This window comes from Dendropsophus ebraccatus, chromosome 5 (assembly GCF_027789765.1).
Source record: "Dendropsophus ebraccatus isolate aDenEbr1 chromosome 5, aDenEbr1.pat, whole genome shotgun sequence".
Classification (NCBI taxonomy): Eukaryota; Metazoa; Chordata; class Amphibia; order Anura; family Hylidae; genus Dendropsophus; species Dendropsophus ebraccatus.
This window is the reverse complement of record NC_091458.1, coordinates 121,628,921-121,640,772: the sequence shown is the minus strand read 5'-3', so window position 1 is coordinate 121,640,772 and position 11,852 is coordinate 121,628,921. Positions and strand designations below refer to the sequence as shown.

The window sequence follows — 11,852 nt, the reverse complement described above, 5'->3', positions numbered from 1 at the left end:
ATATTAGGCATTCTTGTTCTATATTTCTATTATTATAGTACATTGTTCTATATTTCTATTATTATATTAGGCATTCTTGTAACATTTCTATTGTTATTATTGTGCATTGTTCTATATTTCTATTATTATATTGGGCATTCTTGTTATATATTTCTAATATTATATTAGGCATTCTTGTTATATATTTCTAATATTATATTAGGCATTCTTGTTATATATTTCTATTATTATATTAGGCATTCTTGTTACATATTTCTATTGTTATTATAGTACATTGTTATATATTTCTATTATTATAATAGGCATTCTTGTTATATATTTCTATTGTTATTATAGTACATTGTTATATATTCCTATTATTATATTAGGCATTCTTGTTATATATTTCTATTGTTATTATAGTACATTGTTATATATTCCTATTATTATATTAGGCATTCTTGTTATATATTTCTATTGTTATTATAGTACATTGTTATATATTCCTATTATTATATTAGGCATTCTTGTAACATTTCTATTGTTATTATAGTACATTGTTATATATTCCTATTATTATATTAGGCATTCTTTTTGTATATTTCTATTGTTCTTATATGATGCATTGTTTGCATTCCTGGTTCCCCCTTCAGCAGTTGTTCAGCTGCAGATTTTCTGTAACATATACCACGTGACCAAACCCTTCCATGTACACAGACTTCCCATTATATAACATTTCTTACTCTTATTAACTATTTATTGGAGAGAGCAGGAGCCTTCTATATTCAGCATTATTCACAATACACCATGCTCGGTCACAAGGTCGTTGCAGTACCAGCAGCTGCAGCAAATACTGAGGTACTACTCCTCCCATTGTACACGCCAGGACTACTACCCAGAGAGGGGTGCACAGGCTGGACAGCCATGTTCCAGCTAAGTACGAGACAGCTACGGCTCCAATAGCTTTGTTCTTCAGTACTGCACGTCGCGTCGCTACAAGAGGATGCTGGGATACGTAGTCTCTCAATCATCATTACGCTCATCAGTTACTCTGGTTAGGAACCACAACTCCCAAGGTGCAGCGCGGGAAGTGCGCATGCGTGGTACATTCTGGCTGGACAGTAAGCTAGGGAAAGAGAGGAAAAAAAGAATGAAACAATTTAGGAGGTCAATGTGCCGAGAACGGGTCGGATCGTAACAGGAATACAGGGCAACTCCTAGTCAGCCGTGTATACATGGTGCAGGGCTCCGTGCTGGGTACGGGGCACGGCGAGCAGCTCCACAGCAGCCTCTCACCCACCGCATCTGCTGCAAAGTTGGCGGTGTAGGTAAGGAATAGCCGGGGCTCGGGGATAGGAGGTACATTGCATTCTATGGCATTCCTATGGGGACATAACGATCCGCAGGGGCGGGGCTTAGTCTTCACAGAGGTGTGGTTACCCAACAGCTTTAAAGGGCTACTCCAGCAAAATCTTTTTCTTTCCAACCAGCTGATATCAGAATGTTATATAGATTTGTAATTTCCTTCTATTTAAAAATGTCCAGTCATCCAGTACTTATCCGCTGCTGTATGTCCTGCAGGAAGTGGTGTATTCTTTCCAGTCTGACACAGTGCTCTCTGCTGCCACCTCTGTCCATGTCAGGAACTATCCAGATCAGCAGCAAATCCCCATTTCCCTATCTGGACAGTTCCCGACATGGACAGAGGTGGCAGCAGAGAGTAGAAGTAAATTACAAATCTATATAAGGCTAGGTTCACACTGCGTTTTCAGCATCTGTTTAACGGATCCGTTTTTTGCAAAAAACGGATGTATTTGTGTGCATCCGTTTTTCTATTGACTTTTATTATAAAAAAAACGGATTAAAACGGATGCGTTTTTTTTTACGCACAATAAAGTACTGTTGACACTACTTTTTTGACCGTTAAAAAAAACGGATCCGTTAAACGGATGCTGAAAACGCAGTGTGAACCTAGCCTAACTTCCTGAAACCAGTTGATTTATGAGAAAAAGATTTTCCGTAGTACCCCTTTGTGTTTACTGTCTTTAAAATGAAATGTACTTTGATAGATCTGTCTATTAATCATAAGAAATTTTAACTAATGTTTTAGGTCTTCGCCACTTATCTACAAACATTGTGCTGCATATAACATTGCTTTCAATATACTACAGTGAATCCTCTTTGAGAAGACCACCCAAAACTGCACTGAAAGAGAGATGACCAATATGTGTAACTATAGTGAGGTCTGGTCTGGATAAGGGGTGGTATTCTTAAAGGGGTTGTCCAGCGAAAATCTTTTTCTTTCAAATCAACTGACATCAGAAAGTTATATAGATTTGTAATTTACTTCTATTAAAAAATCTCAAGTCTTCCCATACTGATCAGCTGCTGTATGTTAAGCAGGAAATGTTTTATTTTCAGTCTGACACAGTGCTCTCTGCTGACATCTCTGGCCAAGACAGGAACTCTGTCTCTGTTCTTAAAGGACAACTCCGGCGAAATTTTTTTTTGGCTTATTTAACACACATTACAAAGTTATATAACTTTGTAATGTGGTTAAATACCCGGTCTGGCCCCCTTCCCCCACTTTCCGACCCCCGACCCCCCACCCCGGAAGTTAAAGAATGTATACATTACCTATTACGGTCGTCACGGTCCTCTTCTCTGGTGTCGGGTGATGTCAGAGCTGGGGGTGGTCCGGGTCTTCTTCCTCTTCGGCGTCTTCATTGAGAGTGAATGGGAGAGAAAAGGCTGCTGGTGCACATGCGCACCAGCAGCCTTTTCATTGGCTGGAGTGCATCACATGGCTTCCAGCTTGCTCAGCCCTGATTGGCTGAGCTTGCTGGAAGCCATGTGATGCGCTCCAGTCAATGAAAAGGCTGCCGGTGCGCAAGCGCACTGGCAGCCTTTTCTCTCTCATGGACCCGGAAGCAAGAGACATCGATGGACGGCGGAGGCAGGTGACGGTGAGGCGGACGGCGGGCGAATGGAGTGGCAATCGTCACCGGAGGGATGGTGAGTATGGTGTCTGTGTGTGTCTGTGTTTTTTTTTGGGGGGGGGGGGGTCCCGCCGGAGTTGTCCTTTAATGAATCCCCATAGAAAACCTCTCCTGCTTTGGAAAGTTCCTGTCTGGGCCCAAGATGTCAGCAGAGAGCACTGTGTCAGACTGAAAATAAAACATTTCCTGCTTAACATACAGCAGCTGATAAGTATGGGAAGACTTCCGATTTTTTAATAGAAGTAAATTACAAATCTTTATAACTTTTTGACAACAGTTGATTTGAAAGAAAAAGATTTTCGCTGGACAAACCCTTTAAAGGGGTGGTCCTTTGGAGAGGTTTTACTACATTACCAACCAGAGTAAAAGTAGCGGAATTCCACGGCGGAACTCTACCACAGAATCCTGCCTGCCTCAGTGTCATACAGTCTGTCTATGGGAGGCTCGCGCTCGTAAGCCCTCCCATGAGAACTGGCCCTTATCCCTACCACCATAATAGATTGTAAGCCCTCATGGGCAGAATCATCTCTTCCTTTCTTGTTTTATGTTAGGCGCCAGGGCCATAGTTACATCTCATGCTGCTCTAGGCACTAAACCTGAATACATAGAGCTTTCTTCAATTACCAGCATAATTTTCTAATTTCTGATTAATTGTACCTGTATGTCATGGTGAGCGGTGTCTTAGCACACCATGCCATTCATTGCGATTCCCTGGGCTCCAAAACTGCAAAGTCAATGCTGGCATCTGGCTCTGCAGTTTAACCCTATAGATGCCACGCTCAGCACTGACTGATGCATCTATAGGGTTAACAGGGAAAGGGGAATCCCCTTGTAGCCCTCTAACACCCCTGATTCCACCTCTGATGGGTGCCATGGCAACAGGAGGCCAAATCATGGCCTTCAGGTCTACCAGCTACGGAAGCTTGTGAATTCCTCCTGCCACAGTATGTATGTAAGTGACAGTGGATAGTACTTGGTAGTATAGAGTACTAGTACTGCTGTGTACTATACTAGCGGATAGGCGATCACAGCATCAAGTACCCTAAGGAGACAAAAAAATAAGTGACAAAAAGTATTAAAAAACTGCCCCCTTCCCCAATAGAGCCTTATATTATTACAAAAAAAAATAAATTGGTCCCTTTTCTTTTAGAAAATGTAAAATGCAAATGATGACAAGGTTGCAGGACTCGTAAATAGAGATGAGCGAACCTCGAGCATGCTTGAGTCCATCTGATCCCGATTGTTCGGCATTTGATTAGCAGTGGCTGCTGAAGTTGGATTAAAGGGGTTATCCAGCGCTACAAAAACATGGCCACTTTCCCCCTACTGTTGTCTCCAGTTTGGGTGGGGTTTTGAAACTCAGTTCCATTGAAGTAAATGGAGCTTAATTGCAAACTGCACCTGAACTGGAGACAACAGTAGGGAAGAAAGTGGCCATGTTTTTGTAGCGCTGGATAACCCATGAAGCCCTAAGGCTATGTGGAAATCATGGATATAGTCATTGGCTGTATCCATGTTTTCCAGACAACCTTAGAGCTTCATCCAAGTTCAGCAGCCCCAGCTAATCAAATACCGAACGTTCGGGTTCGGATCGACTCAAACCCAAACCTGGTTCGCTCATCTCTACTCGTAAAGTTAAAGTGTTATTGTCGTTTGTAAAAAAACTTTTGACATGTCATAGATAGAGAGTATGTTAAATGTGCCAGGTTCCCTTTAATTTATCTTTTTTTTTTCTTTTCTTTACATTATTTACTAAAGATAAGTATCAATATTCATTACAAATATTGCACCATACATACAACATATTTAAACACAGATGAGTTCACCTTCTTAAATGATATAATATGTAATCTGGACCACAGAAAGTAATTGAAAGTGACCCAGGCACCTCTAGTTCGGTATTCGTTAATAGCAGGTAGGAAACTTTCTTGTGCCTGTCACCTTAGGACAGCGCATGTCCTATTACCCTCTTAAAGGGGTTATCCAGCGCTACAAAAACATGGCCACTTTTCCCCCTACTGTTGTCTCCAGTTCAGGTGCAATTTGCAAAACCCCACCCAAACTGGAGACAACAGTAGGGGGAAAGTGGCCATGTTTTTGTAGTGCTGGATAACCCCTTTAAGGACGGAGCAGTTTTTGCGTTTTCGTTTTTACCCATTGTGTTTAAAAGGCCATAGCAGTTGCATTTTTTCACCTAGAAACCCACATGAGCCCTTATTTTTTGCGCCACTAGTTGTACTTTGCAATGGCAGACTTAATTTTTGCATAAAATATGCTGCGAAACCAGAAAAAAATTATATGCTCGGTGAAATTGAAAAAAAAACCCGCAATTCTTTTTCTTTGGGGTTTTTTCGTTTTGACGCCGTTTGTTCTATGGAAAAACTGACATGTTACACATGTTCCTCAAGTCAGTACGATTAAAACGATATGCGACTTGCATAACTTTTATATTATTTAATGTTTTTAAAAAAATAAAACCGTCTACAGCAAACAAAACGTTCCCTAAAATTGCTCTATTCCCAGGCTTATAACGCTTTTATCCTTTGGTCTATGGGGCTGATTGAGGTGTCATTTTTTGCGCCTTGATGTGTTTTTTCTAACGGTACCTTCATTGTGTATATGCGACTTTTTGATCGCTTTTCATTACAATGTTTCTGGATTTGATGCGACCTAAAATGCAGAATTATTGCACTTTGGCGGGTATTTGCGCTTACGACATTTACCGCGCAAGATCAGGAATGTGATAGATTAATAGTTTGCGCAATTACGCACGCGGCGATACCAAACATGTTTATTTATTTATTTTTATTTATAAAATGGCAAAAGGGGGGTGATTCAGACTTTTTTTTAGGGGAGGGGGCTTTGTATTTATAAAAACACTTTTTTTCTTTTTTAGATCGGTGCTCTATTGCTTTGGTCTGCTGCAGACCATTGCAATAGAATACCGAGCCGGGATCAGCGTCATTACGTCGCTGAGGCCCGGCTCTGTGATCGCATCGCGGGGGGGGGGGGGGAATCCCACCGCTAGACACCAGGGATGGGCTGCATTTAACACTGTTAGATGCAGCTGTCATGTTTAACAGCTGCATCTAACGGGGTTAATTAGTGAGAGCGGCAATCAGGCTGCTCCTGCTAATAGCCGCGGTCCCGTGCTGCAGATAGCAATCGGGATTACAGCAGTTCAGAGCGGGGTCGCGACGCGGCCCCCCTCTGAATCCTCTTAAGGGCATATGCCGTACGGGTACGCCAAATGTCCTTAAGAGGTTAGAGGGGTATTTCGGGGGGAAATCTTTTTCTTTCAAATTAACTGGTTTCAGAAAGTTGTATAAAATTGTAATTTACTTCTATTTAAAAATCTTCCAGTACTTATCAGCTGCTGTACACCCTGCAGGAAGTGGTGTTTTCTTTCCAGTCCGACACAGTGCTCTCTGCTGCCATCTCTGTCGGTGTCAGGAACTGCCCAGAGCAGCAGCAAATCCCCATAGAAAACCTCTCCTGTTCTGCAGAGATGACAGCAGAGAGCACTGTGTCAGACTGGAAAAACAACATCCTGCAGGACATACAGCAGCTGATAGGTACCAGAAGACTTGAGATTTTTAAATGGTAGTAAATTACAAATCTAAATAACTTTCTGACACCAGCTGATTTGAAAGAAAAAAAATGTTGCTGGAGAATTAACAACATTGGCAAGCTGTTAAAGACTATCCCATGCCCTATGGCTGGTTATTGTATAAATTGTAATCTGAAAGTTGCCTTATTTTTCCTTCTAAACAGGAAATGGCTGCCTTTAAATCCCCTGTATTCTCAATGTACAATGAAACGGTGGAAAGCAAGGAGGCGGTTAGACATTTCATCTCATCCCTGGAGTCCATGGTAGGCTGTATTCGTATGATATCCTATAGAAACATGTATTAGCCTGTTCTAGGCTTACAAAGTGGAGTCATTTACTAGATACACTGTATCCTAGTAATGCAGAACTGTTGGGTGCACAGATGGACGTACCTCTCCACCCCCCAAACTTATCAGAGTGGAAGAGGTCAGTCCTTACTCCACCAAAACAATAAAAGTCAAGAATCCAACAATTTGTGTGCCGTCATGTTAAGGATATGTAGTCAGTTGCAGTAAGCCATGTGAAAAAGACTTTACTGCGGCACATGGAGTCTCTGTAGCTGAACTTCAAAACCATAGGCCCACCATGTGCCATTGTATGGCTTTTCTTGCGGCACTGTATTGCTGGATTACTTTGATAGAACAGATTTAGATATGCCATCCAATGGATCATGTCTCTGTACGTCATTGTATTAAAGGGGAACAATCAGCAGGTTAGACGATTGTAACTTGCAGATAGCTCCCTAGTGGGTACGGGGTGCTGAGGATGAAGGTATGTCTCTTACCTTCATCCTCAGCGGCGTTCCTGTACTATTAGCTGCGAAATCCTCTGCCCGGTAAGCCGTTAGGAGCAGTGGGGGTGAGGCTACCTCCCCCTGAGCTCCCATCTGGACTACCCCCTTCATTGATCATCATTAGAAGGGGTGGGGCATTGGAAAGTTATAGCCCCGCCCCCAGCTGACCAACCGCCGCCCCCAGTGCGCTTAACTTCTTACAGAGCAGAGGATTTCACAGCTAACAGTATGGAAACGGCACAGAGGATAAAGGTAACAGACATACCTTACACTATAGGGCTATCTGCAGATTAGATTCTTCTAACCTAATTATAGTTCCCCTTTAAATTACATGTTTCAAACTCACGGCCCTCCAGCTGTTACAAAACTACAATTCCTATCATTCCTGGACATGCCAAATCTTTAGCTTAGAGAATTGTAGTTTTGCAGCAGCTGGTGGGCTGCGTGTCTGATATCTCTTTATTAAATTACACGCCTTGTGAGCTTTTTCTGGAGCTTTGTTCACTGTTGAGACAAATCACAATCTGTGAAAGGAGTAGAAAAGCTAAGCAGCTATACTTTATAGTGATATATATGTGTATATGTATATATATATATACAGTGGGGGAGATTTATCAAACATGGTGTAAAGTGAAACTGGCTCAGTTGCCCCTAGCAACCAATCAGATTCCACCTTTCATTCCTCACAGACTCTTTGGAAAATGAAAGGTGGGATCTGATTGGTTGCTAGGGGCAACTGAGCCAGTTTCACTTTACACCAAGTTTGATAAATCTCCCCCTAGTATGTACAAACAATCACTTCTCAGTGTTGTAGGTTTTATATTGGTAACATTTTGCTAACCTATACCTTCACGTATCATCCAAGTGCAAGCAGTTTGCCAGGGTGAAGGCAGAAGTAGCGTGCATTGCAGTATATGATTCAGAAGCTTGGATAGTTGGCAGCAGGAAAGGAAAAGCCTTCTTTGACTCCAGGAAGGATGTCCAGCAAAACTTCATACAGTATTGTGAGTATTCTGGAACCTTAAAGAGTCACTGTTGTATTTTTTTTTTTTTGCAGAAATCAATAGTCCAGGTGATTTTAAGAAACTTTGTAATTGGGTTTATGAGGCAAATATGCCATTATCTGCATTCAAAAAGCCTTTTCACAGGCCCCCCCTCCCTCCTCTTTTCCATTCATTGCAAAATATCAGGAAATTGTGATTTGTTGCATCAGACACAACCCTGTCTGTTCTATAGAGAAGTGTGGGGGAGGAGGGAGTTAGTCAGCAGCAGCAGCAGCAGCAGAGACTAGAGAACAAAGGATTACACAAACACGGAGCTGGGTGACAGAGGTATTCAGAGGTCTGAGAGGTCAGTGCTGACTGTCAGAGGAGATAGCCAGGTGATTAACTGTAGAAAGACTCTTTGTTGTCCTGTTTTGGTGCCTCATCTCCCTCAACCCCTCCCCTCTCCATAAGCAAGCCATGAAGACAGGGGGGAGAGCTTCAAACAGTTTTTTTCATGATAAAAAATGCATTTTTCGGCTAATAAACCCAATTACAAAGTTTCTTAAAATCACCTGTACTATTTATTTCTGAAAACAAAAAAAAATTTAAACGACAGTTACACTTTAAATGTTGTTAGATGGACATTGCATTGACATGCTGTTCTGAATAATGCTAATAAAGTCATGTGTATTGTATAAGCTCAGTATGGCTTGTGCTTTGGTTTCTTGCAGGTAGTTTAGATGAAGACTGCATTACACAACCACTGGTGAAGACATTTCGATTAACAAACTGTTCAGAGACTGAATCCCTCCGCAAATGTGTTGAAGAGCTGTTTTGTCTTTGCTATGGTAAAATGCTTTTTTATTGTTCTTGGTTGTAATATAATGTATATATGTTATGTGTTTTTTTTTTGTTTTTTTTTAAAGGGGTCCATTCCGTTTTATCCTTTATTCTTTAGTCACTATAAAATGTGACATGTATAAAGTCATTGGGGGAGATTTATCAAACATGGTGTAAAATGAAACTGGCTCAATTGCCCCTAGCAACCAATCAGATTCCACCTTTAATTGCTCACAGACAGTTTGGAAAATGAAAGGTGGAATCTGATTGGTTGCTAGGGGCAACTGAGCCAGTCTTACTTTACACCATGTTTGATAAATCTCCCCCTTTGTTGTTATTTTTTTACATACTCTGCATTTATATGTGAGCAGATAAAAATTCTCATCTATGCAATCTCTTACCCTTCTATAGACAGGCACAACTATAAAATGTTTCCTCTCATTATTTATACCTTTTTTTATCATAATTTGTTTTATAAGACGCCTTTTTAGCAAGAAAATATCCAGGTAAAAAGGGCCTGCAGCTTATATTTTGCAGACTCATCAGCCACTGACAGGTGACCGTCCTCTCCCTTTCTCCTGCCGGGCACCGATCAGTGAGATCAGTATCAGGCAGGAGAGGAATTCCTCCATGTAAAGCCCCCAGAGGAAACTCGAACGGAGTTGAAGGCCTTGCAGGACCTTCAGTGATGTCATAGTCATGTCATTAGTCACATGACTGTAAAAAAGGGAACCTTATAAATACTATAAGTAGGGGTAATCTGTATTACATATCTGTCTGTATGTATGTAGCAGATCTGTTTGTGTATGTGATGTAGCAGAAATGTGTATGTATATCGGTGTAGTAGCACTGTGTGTCTCTGTGGATATGTTTATGTATCACAGCTGTGTGTTGTGATGCAGCAGAGCTGATTGTATGTTGTGATGCAGCAGAGCTGGTTGTGTGTTGTGAAGCAGTGTTGAGTGTGTATGATGCAGCTTGGCTGGTTGTGTTTTTTAATATAGCAGAGCTGAGTGTGTATGATGTAGCAGAGCTGAGTGTGTATAAGGCAGCAGAGCTGGGTGTGTATTGTGCATGCAGCAGAGCTGTGTACATGCGGGTATAAAATACTGTCATGGAGAGCTGAGTGCCCTGACAAGCCATGCAAAATACATGTACTCTTGTACAATACTACCCGCAGAGTTTAGTGGTGTTAACTGTGGTGGTCTAGGAGAGTGATGTAGTTAAATACATTTTCCACAACACTAGAAGATAGAACATAAGTTTAATGACTAACACTTAACATCCAGGGAGCATGTGAACACAGCACTTTACCCCAATAGCAGGGGTGGGCTGTGTTGCCAGGGCTGACCCTACTGCCGAGTGCTGGCAAACAAGGGTATGTTATATCTTTTGCTGGGACTACACTGGGAGGAGTGCAGAGAGGTAAGAATACACTGTTTGTTATGTTCTTTTCTAGGGAAGCAAATAGAATACTCCTTTTAAATATTAAACTGTGCCTGCCTACAGCTACCACTGTGGGAGATCACTGCATACCAATTCATACAATACAATAATGGAAAATTGTAAGTGCAGTATTTGTCACCCCTGCAGTTGTATATATGTGCATTCTAGTCATACTTCTCTCTTTCTCTTTTTTTTTATCAGGTAAAGCTTTAGGAAAATTAACTCCAGTACCTGTTCCCTATGAGAAGATGGCTAGAGACCCCACTGCTATCATGGTCTGTGGCCTCCCGAATGATATAGCAATAAAAAATCCATCAGACTATGATATCCACACTATGCGTCAGATCTTAGAAAATAGGTCCAGCATATCTTTTACTATAAAAAGGTGAGTACCTGTCTATTTACTGCTATCATTAAACAAAATTATTTAAAAAATGTACAAATCCTACCAAAAAATGCCATGCAAGTGCAATGCAGTGTGCAGTGTTTTAATGCATACCCCACCATTCTGCATAATTGACACCGGCTGTTGTGCTGGTGTCATCTGTGGTGGGTCTCGACTGTCACACATTTCTAGGCACCCGCTGCAACTGTTAGGACTGGCGCTGTGCTTTGATCCTGACAATTAACCCTTTAGATGCTGCAGTCATTGCAACCGCAGTATCTAACAGGTTTATGCTATGTTCCCTTAACAGCGGTTTGTTTGTTTTTTTCCCATTTCGCGGACGTTCTTTTGGATGGCTGTCTTTTAGGCAGAAAAACACAGCCATTTTATGCAAATTATGGCCGCATCTGCATTTTGGCAGCCAAAAAAGATGTTGTGGGAACATAGCCTTACAGCTCATACCAACTCATAAATAATGTTCTTAGCTGTTCAGCCCAGATAAATACATTTCATATCTGTAATGAATCATGCTATCTTATGTGGTGGTGTTGTTTTTCTTTCCATAGGCCCTTTTCTGATTGGAAAGGCTCAAGAGGTAAGTGCTTAACTACAAACTGATATTAACTTACTATTTTATTCTCTTTTATCTTCAGATTTATTTTTTACCAGTTTAGCAGTATGATTTTGCATCATTTCTTTCTGTTGTAGATGACGGCGATACTGCTGACGCACAAGGCTCTCTATCTGAAAGGTAATTCTTACTTGATCACTTGTTACTTCGTCACAGATTTTTTTTTTATGACTTTTCCTTGGG

The 11,852-nt window shown here is 41.2% G+C and overlaps 1 protein-coding gene and 1 long non-coding RNA gene across 2 annotated transcripts in view; one reads left to right on the top strand and one right to left on the bottom strand.

Moving 5' to 3' along the window:
- Positions 1 to 743: 743 nt before the first annotated feature.
- Positions 744 to 11,852, bottom strand: part of LOC138792974 (uncharacterized) — a 46,296-nt gene continuing 35,187 nt past the window's right edge. Inside the window, exon 3 of the long non-coding RNA XR_011363195.1 lies at positions 744 to 1,105. This is a non-coding gene — a long non-coding RNA (uncharacterized lncRNA). The remainder of the gene's footprint in view (positions 1,106 to 11,852) is intronic.
- The window catches only part of GTF2I (general transcription factor IIi), a 49,356-nt gene continuing 38,590 nt past the window's right edge, over positions 1,087 to 11,852 (top strand). The window contains exons 1-7 of the mRNA XM_069971162.1: positions 1,087 to 1,307; positions 6,753 to 6,851; positions 8,247 to 8,385; positions 9,099 to 9,215; positions 10,855 to 11,038; positions 11,605 to 11,633; positions 11,747 to 11,789. Coding sequence (XP_069827263.1) covers positions 6,756 to 6,851; positions 8,247 to 8,385; positions 9,099 to 9,215; positions 10,855 to 11,038; positions 11,605 to 11,633; positions 11,747 to 11,789 — 608 coding nt within the window. The 5' untranslated portion in view covers positions 1,087 to 1,307; positions 6,753 to 6,755. The remainder of the gene's footprint in view (positions 1,308 to 6,752; positions 6,852 to 8,246; positions 8,386 to 9,098; positions 9,216 to 10,854; positions 11,039 to 11,604; positions 11,634 to 11,746; positions 11,790 to 11,852) is intronic.